The sequence below is a fragment of the Falco punctatus genome (genome assembly GCF_963210335.1).
Source record: "Falco punctatus genome assembly, chromosome: 9".
NCBI lineage: Eukaryota > Metazoa > Chordata > Aves > Falconiformes > Falconidae > Falco > Falco punctatus.
In genome coordinates, this window is record NC_137589.1 from 36,610,291 (window position 1) to 36,636,396 (window position 26,106).

At 40.5% G+C, this 26,106-nt stretch overlaps 1 protein-coding gene across 4 annotated transcripts in view; it reads right to left on the reverse strand.

Moving 5' to 3' along the window:
• HSPA12A (heat shock protein family A (Hsp70) member 12A) overlaps window positions 1-26,106 on the reverse strand; it is a 107,986-nt gene that overhangs the window by 11,172 nt on the left and 70,708 nt on the right. For all 4 annotated transcript variants that reach the window (XM_080403260.1, XM_080403259.1, XM_080403258.1 and 1 more), the window contains 3 exons: window positions 25,187-25,291; window positions 21,601-21,717; window positions 1,645-1,816 (listed from right to left, as the gene is read on the reverse strand). In XM_080403260.1, coding sequence (XP_080259386.1) covers window positions 1,645-1,816; window positions 21,601-21,717; window positions 25,187-25,291 — 394 coding nt within the window. The remainder of the gene's footprint in view (window positions 1-1,644; window positions 1,817-21,600; window positions 21,718-25,186; window positions 25,292-26,106) is intronic.

Consider the following 26,106-nt stretch of genomic DNA (forward strand, 5'->3'; position numbering starts at 1 on the left):
CGCCCACAGCAGTCAGTGGGAGCCCTTTCATTCACTCCTGTGGGTGAGAAGTGAACACAAGGGCCAGTCTTTAACCACAGCTGAAGTATGCTTATCCTGGTTACTACAAACAGTAGAATTTTTGTTTTGACTTCACAGCAATAATATGCTCCTTGGAGTGCTTCCCTCTGTTTATATTTAAAGGGGTTTTTTTCTCCTTAATCTGTTCTCAGCTTATCTTGGGTGCCTGCCATGCCCTTACAAAATTTTATTTGAACTCCAAATTAATTCACTCCAAACTTCGTTTTCATTAATTTTGACACAAAACCTTTCTCATCCACAATAGCTTTTACCATACAAAGTCATGAAGGAGAAAAGTAACCCCCACCCCAGAAAAAGCCCATCAGCAGAAATCCATGGTCCGCCAGATTCTGCCCAGCATCAAAACCTTAACCAATGAAACTAATGTCTTTTATTATTTACCCAAGGGTAAATCGTTGTGTAGCCTGAGAGTGAGTTCATGCAAAATCACATGGAACTGGAACAGTTCAGGACATGAACGAGAGGGTATAGATGCTGAGGGCCCTGAAGGGACTGTGTCCTGAAAACGGATTGTGCCCTGTGCTCCGCGTGGGTAACACTGAACACATCTGACAAGCGCTGGCTGGGAGAGGCATGGATTTGAAAGAATGATGTAGTGACTCCACCTACCTATAAAAAATACCCTCCAGTAAGTACAAGAATAGCTTTACTAGCTTAATCTTCCATTTGCCTGTACTGTTTTGAGCTAACAAACATGATAAAATACAAATTCTTCCGAAAAATTCCTTCTGGGATAGATTGGCACACTACCACCAATATCAGTGCAACTGATAGAGTTCACACAAACGGGAAATCTGTGCAGTACGTAGCAGTCACATCTTATTGCTGCTTTGTTTACTTGGGGGTTTTTCTCTCTCCTGTTTTCCTCCAATCTCATGTAGGATACCAAGCTAAAAAATCCTAGTGACAAAGGATCTTTTGAAGAGTGACTTACACTATAATCCAACCTATGTCCCTCATTGTAAGTCAGTCTTCAGATACTGATATTAGCAACATGCCAGGTCAATAAATCAGAAGTACCATATCTAGTTGCGCTTCACAGATAAATTCACTGCTATATTCCAAAACTGTGATGAAAGTAATTAATGGTATTTCATAAAGGTAACATCAAAAAGCATTTGCCAAATCTCTGGAACACCTCAGCCTAAAAGTCTCATTGCAGATCCAATTTAACACTGCTTCAATAACGCAGCTAATCAAACACATAATTGTTTTCAACAAATGAAATATTAAAAAAATGTTCCAACATGAAGTATTGATTTTAATTAAAGCAGAAAAATACTGTTGTGAAAATACTAAAAGACTCCCACAACATCTCAGTAAAGGCAAGGCAATGAAGCTACCTGCATGCTAAAGTTCAAGTGCACACAAACGTGTCTGACAGTTCAATAACCAAACTAGTCTAACTACAGCAAACAGCAAAACAGTTATAAAAGGAAACTGATGCTAGTCTGAAACATTTAAGAAAGCTAAGACAACGAGAAAAGATAAAAAAAACATCCCTCATGGACAAAGCAAATTTAGGCATAAGAATCTAAAGAAGTGAGTTAATAGAAGAAGTACCCTGTGTAAATCCAGTTCCAATAGTGTCACTTGGGCTATAACCATTGACAGGCGCCCTACTACTCAGGTCTATCATCTGGTGCAGGCGGAGCTTTCGGCAGTAGATAGAGGCAGCCTCGGGTTCCAGGGCAATGATCAACTGCTCAGGATTTTCAGGAGATGCCATTCCTGCCTGCGAGAGAGAATTGATCAGAGAGGTGGGGTGGGAAACACCACAGCCTAGCAAACCCTTTCCAGCAAGTGAACAAGCCTTTCCCCAGCTTGCAGGTTCGGGTAGGACAGCCCTCCGAGTTCAACGCGCAAAGGAGCTACTGCCATGGGCTCGAGGTCTTGATCTGGGAACCGTCCTGCCCACAATGTCTAGCACAGCTTCACAGGCTGGAACAGGGAGGTGTGCATGCACTTACCATGCTGTCTAACCCAGCAGCTGTACCTGACAGGTGGAGAAAGGAAGAAAGTTGTTTTGGAACCTGTAACGAATGGCCTAAAACCTGAACTCCTAATTAACCCGTGAATCTGCCTGCTAAGAGGGTGCCCAACCTCCCTTAAGAAATGAAGAAATACTTTTGGCCTCTCCTCCCCACAGCGATATTTGAAGTATGCCTGCCTTTATATCCCAGATATACATAGTCCTTGCCGAAATGGACTCCATGCACTGTGTAGCTTACTAGAAATATACAATACGCTTTGCCAGTAATGCATCTTCTGACTTACAACCAACACTTTCTGCTTCAAAATCCATTGCTTTTAAGCACATTCACTTTTATAACATCTCCAAAATGCCCAGTATATTCAAGGACTCAAAATACAATAGGGCAGGTTCCTAAAATGTAGAGAGAATAAGCCTAAAAGTAAACCCACATTATAAAACCAACATTTGCCATTCTTTCTATTTTTCTTCTGGATTTTCAGCCTTCAGACACACAGATTTTCAAGAAGCCACAAGATCTCATGTAACAACATCACTCTGAGAGTGGGCTTAAAGAAAAATACCAAAGCAACTGACAAGATTGTGTTTTCGTTTCTTTTCTCCTGTACTTCTCCCTACTGGATGATTATCTGTTAAAATAGGTAACGTTATCTTTCAACTATTTCTGCCCAACTTTTGGTTTACCTGCTTTAACTGTTTTTCAGTTAAATGCCTGAGTACTAAAGCATGCTAGCAAATGAATATACGTATGAACATCTTTCTGCTTCCACAGTCAGCCTTTGAGCAAACCTTCACTTCAATTCATATACACGCACTGTGGTGGCTCCAGAGCATCCCCAAAAAAAGGTAGAATCACATGGAAAGGCTGCAGGACCTGGACTGGAATTTGGCTTCCTTCATACAGCTACACTGTGGGCTATGGGAATTGCTGGCTAGTTTATACCTGCAGCTAGCAACTCAAAGTAAAACTTGTTCAAAAAGCAATACTGAGGTAAAACTTGGAGACATAAAATTGTCCTTCACATTCATGGACTCATTTTACCCTCTTCATCTTCATAAACACGATAAATAGATTTTTATAGAAAGCATCTTTCTCATTGTTGATAATAAAAAAGGAAAAACAACAAATAAATTCCACAATAAGAAAGTAAGGGTTAAACTAATCATCTCAATGATGGGGATTATGGTCACTTTACATCCTTTATTGCTGTCGGGCGAAACCTTCTGTTTTGGTTGCATCCACTGGACTCGACAGCATGATCTAAAATTAGTGGAACTGTCTGGGAAGGAGAATGCTGGGCAAATACCACAGAATATCAAACCTTGCCAGCTATGTGACAACATATATTGAAAAAATATTATATTGAAAAGAATGTTTGCAATCAAACGTCCACAATTTGGAAAACACAGATTTACAGCAGCCAGAGTAACACTCAAAGATATAAAAAGACTTTTGATCAAGCATGGGTCCCAGCCAGGCTCTCCTGCCATCACTTGGATACAAGCATGCTGGCAGCACAGGCCACAGGCTTAGATAAAAGTTCTGGAGCTGTACTGGGGATGGAGATGAAGTTCTTGCATTGTGCTTTAGTATAAACCCAATCTTTCCTCCAACTGATCTCAACGTACTAGGCACAAGCAGGGCTGGTTTCATGCCAGCTCACTTCAACGTCACTTATCTCCAGCTGAGCTCTTCCACACACAAAGCTTTAATTTGTTGCTTTGGGAAGGGCAACACTCAAGACATGCTTGAGTACTTGCTCCCTGAAATATACTTATCTAATCTGCTAAAGAATTCCAAAAGTGTATGGTCTCTGTGTACAAACTCAGCCCTTTACTGTCTTTGCCTTCGGAAAGTTTTCCTAAAAGCCTAATCTGAATCTTTCTTGCTGCAATTTTAAGCCCAGCACATTTAGCCCTGTCCAATAAGGGTACGATGAACAGAGTTCCCTACTACCCTGCTGCAGTTTTCACATATGTTAAATCCATTATCACATCTTGCAAGAGCACCAAGTGTTTATTTTTAATATCCAGCAATGTGGATTAACTTGTGTGCTCAGCCTGGTCCCTGTACTGGGCATATGTTAGTAGCACAGACAAAGCAACTCTTAAGTCTCGTGTCTAACCTAGGCACTAAAAGAGAAAATTGCATTTTAGAGAAATATAATTTGCTGCTAAGGGTATTTAAAATCCAAAGGCTATATCATAAAGCATTTTCAGAGGTGACAAGAACTGAGATGCACACACAGGGAATGCACTGGTATTTCCTAAACTGAGGCAGGGGAAAAAACAGATTGTATTAATTGCAAAGTCATCTGTTCTAGGGGGGATTTTGGGACAAATTTCCAAGGCTGGTTCTGCTAAAATAAAACAGTAAACCATTAACAATAACATTTGCTTCCTCCCCTCCTCCAGCAGTAGTCTGTACCATGAACTTTTCACATTGCAGCCTGCACGTCAGGAGAGGAAGGCAGTGACCTGGAGCAGATGGACTCAGATCCATGTTCTCAGACCCTCGGAGTATAGCAGATGCTATTCTTGCTACTTTTTCTCTCTAGATATTATTTTAGCATGCTTAAAATATCTCCTGAAGAAAACATTCAACAGAAATAACAGTTTTTAACAGTTCAAAGCACAGCTGATCCTAACAGAATTTAATGAAAAAAAGTTGGGTTTTTTTGTTAAAAAGCTTCCCTTACAGAGTTTGAAGGGCCAGTTACAATGAAGAATGTGTTGTTTCACATTATAAAAAGACCATACAAAGAATCTTATACACTGAAAGGTACTAGGAATCATGTGTACATATATATATTTATAGGTACACACACAAATGTACGTAGAGATATATATATTGATCAATATTGACTCTATTTCATACCTTGTGCATGATCTACTTAGATCATCAGATATAACACATTACTGTACATATATCTATACACAGCACAGAAAATGGGTGAAGGGGAGATGAGAAAGAAACATGAACACATACATACTGCTAAGGAGGAATGGAGCAAGGAGATTGCTTTAATACAAGCTCTGAGAAGATGAAAACTTCAGAGGCAGTACCTCTGTCCCATCATTACAGCCAAGGAGAAAGGGACAGAAGGCAGAAAAACATCAAGCGTGCAGAGAAAAAGGAGTGACAACAATAGGCACTCAATACAAAGAAACGGTGATATACTAACTGTAGACATTTGGGAATTTGTGTATTTTACATTTCTTCCTTTCTATCTGCCTCACTCCATACCCTTACCCACTGCTGCCCAAGTACAACTGTAACTAAGAACAGAGGTTCACAAGGTAACAGGCTTGTAACAGGACAGATCTAAACAATGTCTCAATATTCAACATTATATAAATCATTCTGGCAGTGGGATAGATGCATCACATTGCTCTTGCCTAGGGTAGCTTACAGCAGACTTTATAACAGAGCCATGTCTTCAGTCTGCCAAGGAGATTTTCTTTCTCCCATCATGCTCACTAGCAGCATAAACCCAGCCATCACTTATGAAACACGAAGGCAACAGACACCAGTATTCCCAAAAACGCAAATGTGGAAAACCCATCATGGAATTACAAAAATCCTTTGAGCACCAGAAAGTTCTTAAAAACAAGTTTATTTGCAGGATGTTGCTGCATTTATAGACCTGGAAGAAGCAAAGAACACTATGAAAACAACTACTTCACAAAACTGCCCCAAACTCACTTTGCTCATATGCCTGAGGACTAGGATTTAATACTTTGAGAAATCCCAGATTTTCACTCACTCCAGTAAAACATGTCTGTGAGCTGGTGCCAGTGCATTCACCAAGATGCATCAACAATAGCAAACTTCAAAGTGCTTCAAAGCTTCACATACTTGAGCACAAATAACTTTACCATCCAGATGCAGGTGAATTCTCAACTCAGTGCACTTTGCTCTCCTATAGCCAGAGATGTGTCACCAGATGAGAGCCACAGTTGACCACAAATATATTCTTGATTCCCTGAAAAGCATCAGCTGCCCAGTGTTAAACTGATTCATCATTAGCAAACATTGAGGTCTGGACTGAAGCTCAGTATAAGCAGTCCAAGCACTTCCAGAGAACTAAATGATATTCACTTATTCCACGTGCAGAGTCTTCATTACTACAGATTAAAAGATGCTATGTTTAAAACCCAGCCTTACATGCCATGATGCACAATGAAAAAAAGCAATGCACGTTGATTTTGGTTTTTTAAATATTGTCATGTATATGGCCCTAAAGACAGCATCATAGTAAAATATTGTAAGTATTTTTAGAAGACAATGAAAGCCACGAGGTAGGCTAGATAAAAAGCTCCTATCTCTGAAAGCTGCCATAATTAGAAGCATCAGCATTTAGCTGGAGTATTTCCTGTATTTCATAACACAGCCAGGCAAAACACTGTTCTCTAGTAGATTTTATTTATTACACCACAGTGACCTCAAAAGAAATAGCATATTGGGAAATACACCATCATTGACAAGACACACATTTCCTATTACTATGCTTTCAAACTATTGAAAGCAACAGTTAGATTTCCTTTTTCACATATTCAGAGAGATGCATCAGACTGATTTGTAACACCAGGAACATGCCTTGCATGGAGTGCACCCATATCTTCGAGTTGTAGAACTGATTAAAAGGACTGATACAAAGGTCTTAAATACTAAAAAAAACCCCAACCCACGTACTCCATCTGTTGAGTTTAAGATGCTGGTTTATTATTAGAATTGTATGTTAATCGGAGTCAGTCCCATGCATTTTGTATTCACCTTTATTTCCTTGAGCTTGACCTGTCTGGAAATCTCTCCAATTGAAAAATTCACATCAACCTTGTTTTCTGAATATTAAACCTTCTAAAATTCCATGGCTGACTGCCACGAGGGCTGGGAGGCTCTCAGCTCACACTGCAGCTTTTCCCGTTGTCAGGGAACACACAACCATGCCTTCCTGCACACTGCAGCCTTTACTCAACCATTTCTGAAGCTTCTGCCCTTCCATCAACACTGGGTGATAACATAGGCAGGCACATACACTTTCACAAGATCACTGCACAGGTCTAGCTTACTTTTGGAACCAGATCATTAAAAAGGGACAAACCTGCAGAATGGAACTACACTAGGGGCACAACAGCAATGATCAAAACATTGCCCTGTCTCATGCAGACTTTTCAAGCACTTTCCTCTGACCAAAGGAAAGTACTTGTGTTAAATTTGTATGTACAATAATTAGCTTTTATGTCCCTGAGGATGTGTGGAGGAAGAATAGTTTATAGCACAGCTGTATAAAAGCTGTCAAACCCAACTGAATCTGTGGGCAAGCTCCTAGGCTGCTCCACGGGCCCATGGTGCTACTCTGCAAAGCCAGGAAGGAAAGCAGCAGCTCACGGGACTAAACTAGCCCCATGCAGGCAGGCTCTGAGGAGACCGACAACAGAGGGATGTGCCTTAATGTAATTCTGCAGCATGGGGGGTTGGGAAGGTGAAAACATTAAAGAAATACAATAAGCGACAAGGTGCATTTTACCCCACAGTTATACAGGACTAGATTCAGACGGTTCTTGCACCTCAGTGTTATGACAACATAGCCACAAAAGCCTCGACCTGTTAAGATGCATCTGTATATAATATTATAAAATCATCATCTTCCTTAAAGCGAAAATATGGTGAAAATATATATTAATCTTAACACAGCCTCTGAAGAAGATCCAAAAATTTTTAAAAAATGGTTAAAAATCAGTACATACAGGAAATAACGGAGGTACAAAGGAGCACCACACAGATTTAGGATTAATCAGATCTATGCAGGCGATCCGGTCTTGACCCCTATTTCACTAGGATGTAGAGTCAGGGCCAGAGCAAAACGCAGCTGGGTTTACTTCAGTGCTAACACTCACATTAACTTGCAGAGTGGTGGTCTTCATCGCTGCAAGAGGAGCACAAAGACCACTCTGACCCTTTTGATTCCCTTTTGGTCTAGGGAGTAGTTTAGGCAAATTCTCTGAACTAGAGAAAATAATCTGATCAAGACCTCATTTTTTACCCATTTACTAACATTTGATACATCACTTTCAGGTCAAATGGAATAAGTAAATTATTCCAACGTATACTCACAAATGTTAAAAAGTGCATTTTCTCTGGATAAGAACTGTGCTTACAATCAGGAGAAGTGAATTTTACTTTCTTTGCACTGCTAACCAGTGAGATGATCCTGGCAGACTGTACTCCTTACCAGCTCAGATTACCTATCTGTTAAAATATGTATACTACTGCCTTTGTCCTCTGTGCATGGAAAGCCATCAAAGGAAAACATTTTGTAAGCTAAGTATAGAGTATTATAGGGTATTACTTTCATGGCAGTTAAATTCAATCATTCAGAAAGAGAAACAAAGTAGGAGGTCTGATTGGATGAATTCTAATTTTCTGCTTTGATCAATTTCGTAGTCATCTAAGACCCAATTCAGTACTGCGTCAGTGCCATAGGCACTGCATTCACAATTAGATATTTCTAGATATAAAAATGTAGCACAAATAGATTAAACAGATGAAAATGTGCAAGAGAAGAACCACCCTCGTTAGACAGTTGGAAAAACAAGGCACAGAGGCTAAAAGCCTTGGCTAATGTTGCGCAGGAACCCACAAATAAGTGGGACTTCACAACACCCGAACTCCAGTTCAGTGTCCCAGCCACACAGAGCAAGCTTCAGTTTCTGCATGTGACACGTAGCACGTGCAGAAGCTGCATGGACAGCTCCATCACAGCTCCACCACAGCCTTGGGTCCCCATCCTGCTTCCATAGTTTGCCACCTCCACCAACTGTATTACTTTAATCACTTTTGAAGTAATGCTGCAAACCAGAGGAGTGTAATGATCTTTTCTTCTGGGAAGAACCTTTTAAACCTCTTTTACCACTAAAGTCACATTTGTAGGCACCAGAGATAAAATTCAAAAGTTGGATTCCACAAAATAGCTCTGTAAAGATAATGTGGTTCATTAGGAAATGAAGCTCTGCAGGACAACATCATTCAGCCAAAAAAACAGCAGCTGTGAATTAACATCAACATTTTTCTATTTTCCAAGATATTTATTATAATTAGTAACAATAGGAAAGCCATGATTGCAAGTTAAGCACCACACAGCCTGCATGAAGAAAGTATTGTGTGCCTGAATCAAGGCAACACAAAACAGCAGTTGGAAATTAAGTGCCTTGTGAAATTTACACTGTTTAAACTAATCAGTTCATTGTGTTAACGGATTCATGATAACACCATCCACTTAGTGCCTTGGTAAGTGAGCTCCTCTAATCCTCCTCCTTTTTCACTAGCTAGCACTTTCTCCAGTTCTATGGCATCAAACTGGGATGTCACAAATAAATGACTGAGATCTAATTACAGAGGCAGAGCCTGCCAGGGAAGATGAGCAACATGGGAAAAGACTGTCAGCACTATCACAAAGAGGCGTGTAAGGGGGAGCTGGGTTGGCAGGGAGTGGGGCTAGTGGATATCACAAAGCTGCATGAAAAGCACAACACATCCAGTTTTGCTAAATCTTCAGCCTTGAGACTTATAAAGCCTTCACAAGAAATGCTTGAAAATAACTATGCCATCATATACACCAAAGCTTCGGCTTTAGAGTGACGAAAAGTACTGCAGTACGTTAGGTATTGTGAATAAATACAACAGAGTGAAGGCAGACAGCCCATTTAGCTCAGTCCACTTGTCTGTTCAAAGACAGATTCTTAAAATTGCTGAAGAGCCACAAAACGAACAGGATCTTCAAAGGCACCCAGATTCCTCTTAGTGATGACAGCAAAGAGGCTGCACTTGCCAAAGGCAGGAGAAGAGCTGCTGGGTGCTCCCCTCCTTTCAAAACCTCATCCTCAGAATTTAAGAGCCAAGATGAAAACTGAGAATTAACGCCTGTCTCTTTTTTTTAAATCTAGTCAACACAACGTTTGGGTGATGGTTGATCCTGGAAAGATCTAACATCTACAATGTCACTGAGGCACTTCTTGCTTTGCAGAACCAAGAGCTTTTCGCTTTCTCTTAAACAACATTTGCTACACACAAATGCATACATTTTCCACTATTGTTGCCCATTGAGCTAAAATTAGATTTGTAGCACAGGCTGCCCTTCATCCTATTCTGATTAGGTGCCACTTGATATTTTGCATTTCACAAGTGAGAACATAGTGGATAATTATCACAGCTGCAGAATTCCTTCAGTGTCAGCTTCCCCATCTGTACAGTTAAGTGACAGGACAAAGATACTCATCTCTCTGTGAAAAAGCTGCTTGAGAGAGCATAAATGAAAATCTCAGGCTATGGTAAAATCATAGTAACTTCATTTTGCAGACAAGGGAAATACGGATTATGGAAGATGAAAAGTAGAAAAGCCATTGGTTTATGGAGAGGGAACAAAACTAGAAGTTGAGAGACCCCTGTAATAGCTTTTATTTATTCACTTTGCATTAGCACAAGTGATTAAGTAACATGAAAGACATAGGATGAACCCCCATGTAAAAACTGGCCTTCAGATTGTCCTTGGGACTTTGGGATTATCCTGAGACATCTTTTAGACCCCAGGTTATCTTGGGTTCTACCATGACAAAGTAGATATTGTTACTATATATTTATACATTTTTTCCTTGCTTTTAAAATACTAGAGCTTAGGTTTTACAGTGTCTTGTGGATTCCCAGGGTTTGCCTATATCAGAAACTCATACAAAGTAACTAACCCACAGAAAATTCACAGCCTTCCTAGGAGCCTTCACTAGGCTGAATTAACTGGTCACAGCTGCTCGCACTTCCAAGGTAGAACTTACAATCTATGAATTCCTGTGCAGGGAGCTTTCAGGTGAAATCCTCTAACCTACAGGAAATCAGGACAGATGATGATAATAAGGTACCTCACACTTGCACACATATAGCCGGTGTGGTGAACATCACCAGACAAGATATAAATGAATTTCAGTTAATAGCAACGCTACTCCCTATTTAAGAGTTTGTGCATGAACATACATGTTGAAGAGGGAAGAGGTTTAGATTAACATTTCATTTATAATTAGACTAAGTTTTATGGTGGAAGAAACTCTTGGATACCAACTTCAAAAGCTGGGATGAAAATGTGTAATCATTGCGTAAACTAGTAATATTAATAATAATAATAATAATAACAACTCCAAAGAAACCACTAGAATCACTTACAGCCCTCTACTACAGCACTTAACTTCCTTGCTATTTCTTGGTATAAGTATTCATGACTGCTAATTTCCATGAGTAATGGCTACAGAATGAGCTCTGTGAAGGTTATCAACAGAACACTTTTGCACTCCTCAGTTCAAGACAGACATGGAGAAAGTGGAGAGGATTCAAGGAGGGCTGCTAGAGAACACATTCTGTAAGGAGACTGAGGGAGCTGGCCTTGTTTAGTCTGGTAAAGAGGCGGCCAAGGAGCGATGCAGCTGTCTGAAGAGTAGTTATAAAGACAGCAGAACACAACTATCCTCAGTCTTGCCAGGGGTACAACAAGGGGCAATGGCCACATACTGCAGCTTGTGGAATTCAAATTGGGTATTACAACAACCCCTTTTTTACTAGGAAGGTGATGCAGCACTAGAACTGCTGCCCAGGGAGGCATCTCTGCCCTTGGAGATTTTTAAAACTTTGCTAAACAAAGCCACTGCTGATGTGGTGTTAGCAATAACCCTGCTTCAAATGGAAGGTCAGGCTAGATGGATCTTCAACAAACGCTTCCAATGAACGCTTCCATGATTCCAAAATGGTGCAGGTATTATACACTGAGAAAGACCAGAACTGCTGGTAGGAACCTTTCCCTAATGCCAAAGACCTACACACTTTCTCATTCTGTCTTTGTGAATGCCGCATTGAATCCTTGCCTGCATCAGAGGGAGCCCATCGTGCCTGACAGTAAACTGCAGCACCAGACTCACTGTAACAAGCCTGCAGTTATTCATGGCCTCACGGTTTCTGTATGGAGTTCAGTCATCATTGCAATTAGAATTTCTATTTAAATATCTTGAAATCAAAAGGAAACATTTGTCAAAGTACACTTTAAAAAAAAAATCTGAAAGCTACACTTTTAAAATCTCAAATTATAAAGAGCACAACAGCCCTAAGAAGTCCTTTAGCCTTAAACATCAGCCATCAGTCACTTTTTAAAATGATTCAGTATAGGAAAAGCAGTTAGTTTAATGCAACAAGGATGCACAGGTTAAGTTTAAAACACTAATACAATCTGCCCCTCAGTCCAGTGTCTTGTCAAAGAAGAACTTCAATTCCTAATGAATTCATTTTCCTGTATTTGATTGTAGAGAATAAACAGTCTTGTGCTTAAAAGCATGAGAATACAGATAGCAGGCCTGGACTTGAAGGTCAATGCTTTTGCATTCAGCTCTGCTACAAGCATCCCATATAACATTTTGCAAGTCACTCAGACCAAACTTTGTGAAACAATCCAGTAAAGTAAATACATCATCAGTTTCTGAGTGTTCAACTCAATGCCAAGGTTTACAATGGAGCTATTGCTGAAGTTTGTTGGAATGGGAGGTGCTCGGACTGAATAATCAAGCTGGCTATCCATCACACACATAGCTCATCATGCTACTTAGCAAGTTGGTTTGGACCAAAGCAGAATCCATTTGATCCTTCATTTCTCTTTACTAACCTATCAATAAAGCTCCTCCTATGATAAGAAATAAAGTACAGCCTGTAACATTGCTCCCTCCTAATGGTTGTTTAGAAACCATGCCATTATCCCATTCTGAAAAGCAAGACCACAAATGTGGCACCTGGAATTGTAATGGAAGTGTGACTTTTACTTTCAGCACACTCTGAATAACGAATTTTGTGGAGTTGCATTGCCTACAGTCAGAACCGCTGCATTTGTGTGGTCACTGATTAGATGAACTAATTTGTTATAGAGGCTAGGCTGACAATTACTGAGACGAATGCCTTTGCTAAGCATGGTCAGACTGCCTCAATTTATTTTTCCTGGGGTTGCTGTTACCCACCTAAGAGTACAGATTGTTTTACCTGGATATTTCTATACTTTGTATTTTATACATTATCGTTACAATCTCTTATTTGTATTTTCAGCCTGAACTTGGAATTCTTTGGGACTGTAAACACTGTTTGATTCTCTTATTTAAATCCATACTCATCAGGTCTTTTGGATTTTGTATAATAATTTCCCTTTTTTAAGTTAAGAAACGATAAAATTTACTAAACATAGGCTATAACACAAACTTTTGAAATGGAAGCCAGAGAAGGAAAAGAAGCAGATAATCTCAAGAGCTCCTGAGCTCTGCGAAGTATTTATTACTCAGGGAAATATGAAGTTCTCCTGGGCAGTAGGAGCCAGGAGAGGACAGAGAACAAGAAATATTGTCAAATCCTTGTACGTGACAATAGCAGAATTGCAGAATATTGCAAGAATACAGTATTCGCTATCTATTATGTTACAAGGATGAAGATTACACTTCTAGTCCAAATGCTTCTTGCAGAAAACAGCAATGGTGACAAAAAGGGGTCCCCTCTGTCAAGCCTTCCAAAATATCATTCTCCTCTCATAGTTAGAGGAAGTCCTTTAACTGGACTGTCTTAATTCAAAAACCTGAGGAAATTTATAATTTAAAAGCATACTGTGACAACTCTGACAGGGGAACGTCACCCTACCCCAAAACCAACAGACATCTTTTATGACTCAAAGAAAGAGGTCTCTGAGACCTGTCAGAAATCACCCAGAAAAGTGTGCAAGCTGTTTATTCTAAAGATATGCTTTCACTGAACAAATGAATCTTTAATTTTTGAAAGGCTGTTGGTCATTTGTTTACTTCTCAAAGGAAAAGACTGTTCATGCTGAACTCCCCATGGAGGTGATTCCAGGGTTTTACAGGGCCCCGCAGAGCTGAGGGCTAACATGGAATTCTGTCCTGACAAAGGTGAGAGATGGAAATCAAGGAGTAGGAAATCAAGAGTAGGAAAACACATGTACTGCAACTGTGGGAGGGTCTGGGAAGAGAGCCAGGAGGAACTGCTACGTATCACTGCCTGTTTTACCCCTCAGTCTTTGACTGCCCTCTTCATGCACGTACTCGGGCAACTCATGCGCTTGGGCTCAGATCTGCAGCAGGCACAGCCACAGGAGCGCTGCTGGCGCCCTGAGAGTTTGCATCTGGTTTGAATAGACTGTGCAGACGGGAAAGGGCTGCCACATCTCCCAGCAGCATAAGACAGCACCCAAAACTCCAAACATGCTGCTGTCTGAATGCTTTCTGATGCAGTCACAGAGCTTATATCCCTGGCATAAGCCTCCTGCTTTCCTTCTCCCCTGTACTGGAACCTGCACCGCCAGCAGGTGCATCCATAGAAGACTTTCAGCGGAAACAAAATATTTCAGCTGCCTTTTACCAGCTACTGGGAGGCATGGTGTGAAAATACAGTTGTCGTTTTGCACTGCATGGCAGTCTGCTCCAAACCTCTCACAGTGTAAAAAAATTCTGCTGTCCTTATTAAGACAGAAAATAAGAGCTGACATACCCCCAGGAGGGATGTCTGTTCTTCACTGCCTTTAGAAGATGCTCACTGGAACTGAATTTCAAGAAGTGGCTGCTTTCCAGGCAGAAACAGAGATACAGAAGTACCACTTTCACTTTATAGCACGATGAGAGGATTATTCCAGTTGCTATCTTAAATCCAAAAATTTCCTCTTCCAATTACACTTTTCTAGGGAAGAGCTCTGTAGTTTGAGGAGAAATGACACAGGTTTTAACAGTGAGATGGATGAATCCAACACCAGATGCCTGAGCAGAATGGACTGGAAATTAGTATTGTAGCATTTGCTGATGAGCGGGCCTTGAGGAAGTGGAACATAAGGAAGGAAATATCTGAATTACAACCAGTGGCTACCAATCATGAAGCAGCATTAAAACCACTTTTGCTTACAATGCACAGAAAAGGTTCTGCAGCTTACCTGTGTCTATTCCTCAAAAAGCTTCTGTGAACCAATGATAAGAAAGAAAGATAATTTCTTGCGACACACAGACAAGGCACAAGGCTGAGTCATTGTGAGAGAGACAAGGGTTGCTTGCATTTGTGAGACAGAAAATAATACCAATAATTGCAGCAGACCTTACTTAGGACATCACATCTAGTCTATCTCATTCTGGTCTTAGAAGTAATCCCAGATATGTAGACACAGTTTTCTAAGGGGAAGAATCTTGGAAACCTTACAAGGCAAGGAACAACCAGAAGACTCTGAAATCACCAACTTTTTCTTTGCACAGCACGCTACAAAAAGCTCCAAATTGCTTGTTTTGTTGTGTCCCTGCCCTTTCATTCCTCCAAAATTTTCATGGGTATTGGGACCACAAATAAATCCAAATTAGCATTACTAAAGCTAGCTAACTCACATATTGCTAAACAATAACGTGCTAAGGGAGAGGATGTGCTTCTTGACAGGTTGATGGCAAATTGGACCACAGTTGCATTGAGTCCATATTTCCACTAGCACGATGCTGCTGCAGCTCACTCCCAAATGACTGTTGCCACAGATCACATTTGTGAAGTAAATGAAAGCTTAGCTCCAAGTGGCATTACTAAGAATTTTTTGCTGCATTACATTATATCCCCCAAGGTGCAGGAAGACATTAGTTGCAAGTTTTATGAGTAGTGTGCATTAGAAAAATGAAGCCATTAAATTCTCATAAGCTTTTCAATTTTTCATGTTATATTATTCTAGAAATGCTTTTTGTACCATGGGCATACACCAGTTACCGCAATAGCAAAGCCTGACTCTCTTCCTATTTAAGTAACCTATTTAAGTGTCTCAGGTTTCTCCCCTTTGTTTCAAAATATCCTCATTATAGGTCCTTGTGGCTCAGGCTGACTTTATTAAAGAGACACAAGTGGCCCTGACTGAGAGTAGTTTTGCTGAGAAAACTATATGGTTGCTATTTTCTATTGGTTGCATCTTATTTTGTACCTTGGGCCTTCTGATTTTGCCTTAATATTTTTCACTGTAGTTCCACTTTCAGCTTGTATTTCTTTCCTCTTTGTAACTGAATACTGGCATCTAAGATGTCTTTTAGGCTGATCTATTATCCTCCTTCATCGTCCTTTCTATGAACTTATTACAAACAATCCTATGTACTAGTTTTAGTTCTTGTCCACACTGCTTTAAATTTGTTTGTGGACCTCTATCACTCCCTCCACTGCTCCTGACTGCAGTTCAAAGCCTTTCCAACTATTGTTTTCTTCTTTTGGCTGGAAAACCCCATCTAGCACAGTCTTTCCACCAGGCGGAGGGAAGATTCTAATTTTTGGCTATTTCTGTGTGTTACAGTGACCTTTCAGGCAATTTCTAAGATACTGAGAAACAGCTCCCACAGCTTTGTAAGACACACACAGACCCATCTACCTGTTCTTACCTAGAATGCTATGAAAACTTCCTATTTTATTTGCTTAGCAAAATAAAAAGAAAACCTCCAAATACTCCAACTTGTGCTGCAGAAGTGGACAAACAGAAATGTACAGAACTGGATGAGCAGATGGCTTTGTCAAATGCCTCTGCTTTCATGTGAACCTGCCTGGGTAATTAAAATGTGTAAACCGAGATCAATTAGTACACGTTCCCCACTGTGCTGAGTTCCCTCTCGCTAATCTTCACTCCTCAGTTAGTTATCCTTTCCTAATTAAATATAGCTACAAGATGCAGAATCCTCCCTAACATATCACTTCATAAATGTTTTAATTCTTATGATTAAAAAGATCCTAATATCACAAAAGTGGAAGTATGGACTCAAGAGAACCCCAGAAGCTACAAATTCTCAGGAAGGCTGATTCATTAGCACACTTCTGCCTCATCTGCCTCCATGAACAAGTACTGTTTCAAAGAAATCACCAGCTTCCCTGTGTTCTTACGGCTGAACATCGCTGCCTTTTTATGTAGTTTAGAGCAGAAGTCTGCTACACTATGCCTAGACAAATACATTTCAGTTGTGTGTGTTTTACGTATAAAAAAAAATACTTACAAAGGAATAAGTTTAGCTCAGCTTCACAGATATCAATCTGGTTAAGTCTCTCTAGTAATCTTTTTAAAAATCAAACTTACTTCACATCATGTTTTTATTAGCAAGGAATTTTATGTGTTGTCACATTACTCTTTCACCAAATTTGTTTACTTTTCTCCAAAGGTTTCTACAGAGCAATGTAATGTAATGTAACCCTGGAACACAATGTGTTAAATAACTCTCATTGTGCACATTCCATGATGTGAAGACATTTATAGATATTCAGCATAAGAGCTGGTTAAAAAAAGTTTCTGGAATTCCAGCATCACATGCTTAATCCTATAACCTAGACTGCCTCTGTTTATTTATATGAGCTTATCATACAAATTATTTTACTTGCTATTTGTAACTGAAAAATAGATCTACTTCAGAGCTCTAGAACTCCATTTCAAAATCAACAGTTCATATAAAAAAGAAAATAGCCCTCAATATCTCTAAGCAGTTGAGCTGACTGATGTTTGTAAGCCTACAGAATATTTTGGGCAAGCTTATGAAAATGCACTAGCCTTCCCTTTCCTTTGCTCTGCCCTGAGTACATTTGGTATGCCATGTTTTATTTTCTTATTTTATAGCTTCTGCATTCACTCCTGCCACACTCCAAACTCTTCCTTAAAACCTTATTCCTATTGGCATGTTCAAGGAATTCCAGCCTGTAGATTCTGCTCTGCACTTACTGTGCCCAAAGAATGTGTATTGAAAGATGAGCTGGAAAAATGCCTTTACTGTAAAGAAACACTCTGCCAAGAATATTGGATCCTGTGTTCCCTCTAATAAACAATCTACAGCGCCTGAATTTCATTTCGATATGGGATTAAAAGTGTTGCTTATAGTAATATATTAAGATACCAAAGTGCTGTTAAGACTGAACCAAGTATTCATGCCTACCCAGATTCAATGCATTTCTACACAAATGGTCTTGAACGCTTTCAGAGTTTCATCTTTCCATTAGTGGACACACGCTTTATTTTTTTTTCCTTTTTTTTTTTGGTCATCAGTAATACAAGACTAACAAAACACTTTCTCGTGTCAGTAGAACCTCAGATGACACAGAGGTGGAATCCTGGTTTTGTATCCACGTTCACACATCATTCTGATGAGGCTGTAAGTGCCAGGCCACGTTCACGAGCAGGAACTGGCTTGCCTCCACACCTAAGCCATCTGTTCATGTCGGGGTCTAAACCTCAGAGCCACTGCAGGTAGCTGCATCTGGCTGCTTCTGCTATGGCAAGAATAAGGGTAGGTCCCACCACACGAGTGGGATGGAGTCCTTCCACACGCTGTCCAACCAGACGATGCTGTCAAGGTCTCCAGAATAAGCAAATATATGAGCAATTTGAATTCATTACTCACGATGCAAGTTCTTCACGAGAATGGGATTCCTTCTAATACTGGTAAATACAGCACTCCTGACAGAACTATACCAAAGCAAAGAATTTGAAACGGAACAAATAGGACACAGAAACAAGAAAAGTTAATGCTATTTATGATGCCTTATATTTTACTGGTGGGGACAATGGCAAACCTGACTAATGTATCCTCAGAGTCATTATTCAGGATGTAATGAACACAGATACAATGAACACTTCATTCCAGCAGACATGCTTTGGGAAAGGAAACTTAAACCAAAGTTCGTCCTCCTGAGATAACACTCTGCTCTCATCACAGAGCTCTCTCCAAGTGTGACCAGACCTCAGCAAGTGTCACACAGCTTTAGAACTACCCCTGGACACATAGAAATTAAGCATGAAGGACAGCAAGAAGTGTCTGTGAACTGTTATTCAGGAATAAAGCAATTATGATTCAGCAAAGTGAAGTTGTAAAGACATGCAGCTCTCTACAGCCTACCAAACTGAGTTCTTCAGGAGGTCCCAGGAAGCAAGGCAAATGAGAATAAACAAATACCTGCTTCAAAGAGGTAGCAGCTCAAGTATAACAAGAGTTAAGGATACAAGCAGCACAACACATGAATACAATATGGGGCAGGCAGGATAACAGCAAGAAGCAATGAGGAGCAGTTTTCACATATCAGTATGTTAATCACAGTCAAGTTTTTGTAGGCATGAAAAAACCAGCATTTTAGAGAGGGTTTCAGAGGAAGAAAATGAGTTAGCATTACAGATGTTCATCTCCAGGACATGCAGCTTATGTCTGAGATGACACAGATGAAAGAGTCCAATGAGGGTTGTTATCCTGTCAAACATGAGGCTACAAAACCCTTTAGCAGCAATATTCTGAAGAGATACAAAACAGACCAGATTGCAGTTGCCAAAGCCAAGGAAATGATGTTGCAGTAACCAAGATGCAAAACCAGCGACAGCTTTGATGGAAGCTCAGTGGTATGTAGAGACAGGAAAAGCTGTCATGCAGACAGAATTAGCAGGATTTCGATAGGCTGGATGGAAAGAGAGAGGAAGAACTGTGGGCTGAAGGGAACACCCAGATTACTCATTGAAATGAGAAAGCAGGGCAGCAGCTGGAAGGGGCTGTCACAGGAGCCCTTGGGCAAATTAAGAATTCCAGGTTAGCAATGTTTTGTTTAAGGCAAGACAGATATGAGGGGATGTCAGAGATGCACTGAGATTGCAGACTGTACAGAAGCTGATTGACATTGAGTGCAGAAGCAGATCTACAACACTTCTTACTTGTCTCTATTAATTCCGTGCAGTATTTAGCTTTGCCTAGGCAACTACTTAACCATCCCAGAGAGGCTGCGCTTCACATTGTGAACCAGTGGCTGAAGCCATTAGTATTTCTGTTCTCTTAGAGATATGTCAGTTGCCACAGATTACTCAAGCAGATTTCCACAGCTCATTAACATTTCCCACTAGTTAACTCTCACCTTAGACTAGTGGTTGTACTTCAGTGTCTTTCCCTTAACAAAACTGCCTTTTCACATGTTTCTCTACTCAGTGCCCCGATTACTCTTACAACAAGCTCTGCTTTTCAAGATGCTTGCATGTTCCAATAGCTAGCACCAAGAGCTGCAACTTCTGATCCATCTGTACACACCGGTTTGAGGAACGTTTTGGATCCAGCGATAGGAATCTGAAAGACTGAATGGCAGTGCTGAATTCTCAGTTTTCTGCACTTCTTTCTTCATCCCCATTATTTTAAAAAAAATCAACCATGTGTCCAGTAAACATCAATTATTTCCATAAACTCTTAAGTTTTCCAGTAATTGATCACACACGCCGAGTTAAAAGCCTTGTCAGTCCTTGCTGTTTATCAAGCTTGCTGATAAAAGTACACAACCACAGACACAACCACAGACACAGACACTAATTAACAACATTCCATTGCGCCACAAGTGAGAAATGCCAAGAGATCTACCTTTCCCTGCCCTGCTCCTTACACAGCTCCCAGTTCACGAGCACACATGCACACAGACAGCAGGCAGACAACAATATACAAAGATAACAAATGGGTCTCTAGCGTTTCAGATTTACCTACAACAGTGTCCTTCCATCAGAACTTTAAGAGTGTTTTGCTTCTGGCACTAGCATTAGCAATCCCAAACAAAGACTGTTAAGAAAAATGTTGCTCAACATTAGAGATAGTTAGAAACAGCGTTAGAAAAAACTGGGTGCTTCCCAGGAGCACTCTGAGAATTAGTCATGAACTACTAGATATTTTACAAATTGCCTCGCATAGCTGCTGCCAATGGGTTACGCAAGAGTCTGACCAAAAATAAAATAAAATTAAAAAAAAAAAAAACAACAACGGAAGATGGAAATCCTGATGAAAAGAAGAATGTGTACATCTCATGTATTAAAGACACAAACTGAATTTGAAATAAAGGGCAGTCATAACAAAAGAGCACATACTTGGGGGAGTTTCAGGGGAAAGAGTTAAATGCAGATAAACCCTGTACTGGTGAAAATAACATTTAAATTTAATTTTATATCCAGATTATCCAGTTCACAGTCCTTTCATTCCTACTGTGGGAAAATGGGAACTGGAAAAAAAGTCCCACCGAGGAGGCTCTTTGCTTTCCTTTCTCTTCTTTTTATTTTTTTTTTTTTACTTTAAAAGTCTGTGATGACCTAAAGAAAATTAAAAAAAAAAAAAAACCTGTGTCCAGTATTTTAAAATCAGCTTTCCCTTGGGTCTCAAAACTGCATCTGTTCCATGTGCACTGAATTCAGCAGGAATACAGCATACAAGATGACTAAACCATCACAGTCTGCAGTGAGGGACACCAATATATAAAAGCGAACAGAAAGAAAAAGGTATTTAAGAAGTGAATATGTATGACTTAAAGCTACTGCTTGGTAGAGCTAACTCCTCTTTCAGTGTTTCTAGTCTGACTCTTTTTCTAGCCCATTTCTATACAGTTTATACTAGAGCTAACTGTCCCAAATACGTTTTATCATTTAGCCTATCAGCTAGAGCTTTAAAGGGGCATTTCTAGATTCAGCCTGCAATCTTACCTTGTAGGCAGCTTGTCTCATAAACTGTTTTGCAGGCTGCTTCCAAATAGCAGGCACTGTAATGACCCATCTTACTTCCGTGTTTTCAAAGTCCGAGCCTCCTTGGTCGCTGAGCTCCTAAATAAAAGGAAAAATAGAGGTGAATCCAAAATGATGGGCGTCAACTTTAGAAGAAAGCATTATTTTCTGCTGGCTCTAATAACAGTAACTTTCCCTTTTCCATTTTTTTCCTGTTACATCTACGCTACAAATCAGAACTATTGCCAACCTGTCAACAATGCTTTACTATGCCAAAAACTGGGATTAGGGTTGATGCTTTCTCAAGGAGGCCTATAGAAAAGTTTACTGGTGAACATGAAGTAGAAAAGTTAGTTTTTCCAAAAACACCTCATGCACCACTGAATATTACAGAACGTTTATGTACATTCTTAGTCTTGCTGTTAGCTTGAAGAATTCACACTTGCATCTTGATTAATACACAGAAAAATATTTGAGGTATCACTGATGAATATTATGTTTTACACTCTGGATTTTTCAATGACTTCTTTATACACCATTTACTTTAAATCAAATTTTTACAACTGAGTTAACAAGGGAAAGTGAAACCCTTTCCAAAAAAATGACCAATTGCTCCTTGAAAATTTTGCTTTAAGCAAACATTCAAGACCAGTTTAGTTCTTTTATTGTCCTTTTTTCCCCCCCTTACAAAGAGGAAAGTCTGTACTGCATTTGCAAATTAGGTGATATACTGACATGTTTTGGGAAAGGTTCCAAGTAAAATGTCATTACCATATGTCCTATCTAAATCTCCATCCAAACAGGCAAAGGTTCAGAAAGGTGAACAACAGGCCTTTAGAATGTAAAAAAATGTTCCTGCATGTGCTGTGCCAAGGTGTGGTGTTTGTTTAGCTATGCCGCCATTCAAAATATCCATGCTAGAAAAGTAGTACCTTTATACTGCACATAGGGCACTAGGAATGGATAGATTATAGTCCAAAGTAATAGTTTGTTTACAGTGCTTGTCTAATTAAATTCAGGAAACACTCAGAAATCACAAGGATTTATTTATTAACATCAAGAAAGGATGTAGCCCTGAACAGGCAACACAGCAAATATACAGGATTCATATTCACCACGAATTTCCCCAAAGTATGCACAGGTTCAAGTCTGTGACTCCACAATCAGCCCCAAAATCTAGTTTAAAAAGTCTTTGACAAGATGAGAAATTGGACTTGTAATGGTAGCGTTATTTCTCTGCAGCCATAAAAAATAGACTGAGGTCTCACAGAGACTAAATTAACCCCATTCAAAAGAGTAGGTTAGTTTTTAACAACAAGGCTATTTTAAACAATGCTTGCTTGGATGAATATTCTGATTTGACCCAGCAACTATTATGCTTACGTTGACAATACAGTGGTGCATTTGAACCCAATGGCACTTAGCTCGCATTTGACTGTTTACATGAGATTTTAAATCTCTAGAACTGTTCACTGGAGACAAGTATTTCACAAAAGAATACAAAAAACAATCTTGTGACCCAAGCAGAGCATTACAATAAATGAGCATTGCAACATTTCAAATGGAAAATAAAATGTATTTTCCCTACTAACACCAGCCACAGAAGGAGAAAAAAAAACGGCAAGATAAATGGAGGTAGTCCACCAGAACACAGTATGAATTTACAAATTAAACCCCTTACAGATGTCTGTCTCATTGGTTCTCCCGAATGCTTGTTAGATTTTCTCTGTAAACATGCATTCAGGATCAGGGCAACCAAATAACATAGACAACTCCAAATTGGGTCAGTGCTGACCTGCTGGGGGGCAGGGGGCTCTGCAGGGGGGTCTGGGCAGGCCGGGCCGATGTGCCGGGGCCACTTGCATGAGGTTCAACCAGGCTCAGTGCCGGGCCCTGCCCGTGGGTCACACCAGCCCCAGGCAGCGCTGCGGGCTGGGGCAGGGGGCTGGGAGCTGCCTGGGGGGAAAGGGCCTGGGGGGGCTGGCTGACGGCCGGCTGGGCAGGAGCCAGCAGGGTGCCCAGGGGGGCAAGGGGGCCAACAGCACCCTGGCTTGTATCTGAAATAGTGTGGCCAGCAGGACCAGGACAGTGACCGTCCCCCTGTACTCGGCACTGGTGGGGCCGCACCTCGAACCCTGGGCTCAGGTCTGGGCCCCGCACGACAAGAGGGACATGGAGGGGCTACAGCGTGTCCAGAGCCGGGCAGCGGGGCTGGGGAAGGGGCTGGAGCACAAGGCTGGTGAGGAGCGGCTGAGGGAACTGGGGGCATTTAACCTGGAGAAAAGGAGGCTCAGGGGGGACCTTATTGCTCTCCACAGCTCCGACAGGAGGCTGCAGGCAGGTGGGGGTTGGTCTCTTCTCCCAGACAACAAGCAACACAAGAGGAAACGGCCTCAGGTTGTACTAGAGGAGGTTTAGACTGGATATTAGGAAAAATTTCTTCACCGAATGGGTTGTCAGGCATTGGACCAGGCTGCCCAGGGAGCTGGTTGGGTCACTGTCCCTGGAGGTACTTGAAAGATATGTAGGTGTGACACTTGGACACAGTTTAGTGATAGACTTGGCAGTGCTGGGTGAATGGTTGGACTCAATGATTTTTAAGGTCTTTTCCAATTTAAATAATTTAATGATTCTATCTCACAGCATAACAACATGAAATTCACCCCTGCAAATTGTCAGCACAGGGCCGAAATACCACAGCCTACTTGTGGCTCTTTGGCACATACACTGTAGTTTAACTGTGTAAAACAGAATAAAGGAGTCTTATCCAAAATGTTCCTGTGTTGGTTTGGGGAATGGAGACTATAGATCTGTACTGGTGTGGAATTCCACACAGGCTAATATACTGAATCTCTCAATGCAATCAAGTGGCCTGCACAGATCATTGCACTGGCATAATTACACTATTTCCACCAGGTTAGCCAGCTTGTACTCCTCAGCAGGGCATCTTTGTACAGACTTACAGTGAAATGCAAGTCGCCAAATTATAAATGAGCTTCTAATACCCTTTTTATTACAAAATAAATCCAGCTCATCTAGCTCTGCTTTGCTTCATCAGTGAAGACAAAGTTACGTTGGGGCAGGTGACATCAGTAGGTGCCCATCCTATTTGCATTTCACAGTGCCAACTCATGAACATGAGAGACAACCTTGTGTGAACACAGAAGAATGCATCGTCCCAGCTGCAGCAGTGTAGGGGATGAGGACAGGACCCAGTCTCAAATTTAATTCCTGAGCTTCAGCTCCTGCGCTTTTAAATTTCCGTTTCAAATCCACATTTTTTTCATGAAAAAAGGCAATAGAAAATATTTAAGCTGGTAAGAAGATATTCAGAACTCTGCATCACAGCAATACTGTTAGTGAATCAAGCTTCCCCTGTGTGGTGGTAAATCACTTCAGGCTATTGTGAGCTCTCCAGAGTCCACAGACTGCCTAGCGTTTCTACAGCTGCCTTGCTTTGTTTACATCAAATACTACTGAGGTCAAAGCCTGGAAAGGTTAGAAGTGTTAAGCTCACATTCATACCAGTTATAAATCAGAAAATCTAGATAAGGAAGCATTACCTTACCTTTAATGCCTGTTCCTTAAAGAATTGCAGAGCGTAAGCAAATATCTCAAGTGCCTTGACTTTTTTGCCATTTGCAGCTGTCAGGTCTGTCTCCATAGTAAGATTCTACATGAAAGAACATAACTGAAGGTTATTAAAAGGAAAAGGTAAACATTAAATTAATTCCCACTGCTTGAGGAAAGGGAACTCTTCATTATCCACCTGGTTAGGAAAAAGTGACAAAATTGTGCTGAAGAGGATCCAACTCATCACTTGAATTTCCTGGAGCATGACATTTGCTGCTTATTTTAGACTGTTTTAAACACCTACAATGTCTACGGATAACTTCAGGCAGAAAGCTGTACGGACTAAATATTAAATAATTACAATAGAAGTATCTGTAATTAATTGCAACCAAGCTGCATATACAAGAGATTTAATCCAAGTTCAGAGTTAAAAGCATAGATTTCTGGCTTGCCACCAACACATGAAATCAGAAAATACCTCAATACAGAAAGTACTGGCCAAGTCCCAAAAATCTAGAAAGGATTAAAGACAAAAATATCATCAGTAGGAACAATGTCAAATTAACAACATGATTTGCACTTGCGGTTTTGACAATATCTCTGACTAAATTTGCTCCTCCGTGCTAGAGTTCAGTATGGCTCTTATATTCCATTTCTGCTTTCTAACTAGATTTATAGAACAAACCAACCTCGTGCAGATTCCCAAGACAGCTGTGAATTTCAAACAGGAAAATTAGGACGTGAAGATCTAAGCAAATGTGATGGTTTTGGCTGGGGTAGAGTTAATTTTCTTCATAGTAGCTGGAATAGGGCTGTGTTTTGGATTTGTGTTGGAAACAGTGTTGATAATTCAGGGATGTTTTTGTTATCAGTGAGCAGCACTTACACAGAGCCAAGGCCTTTTGTGGTACTCAC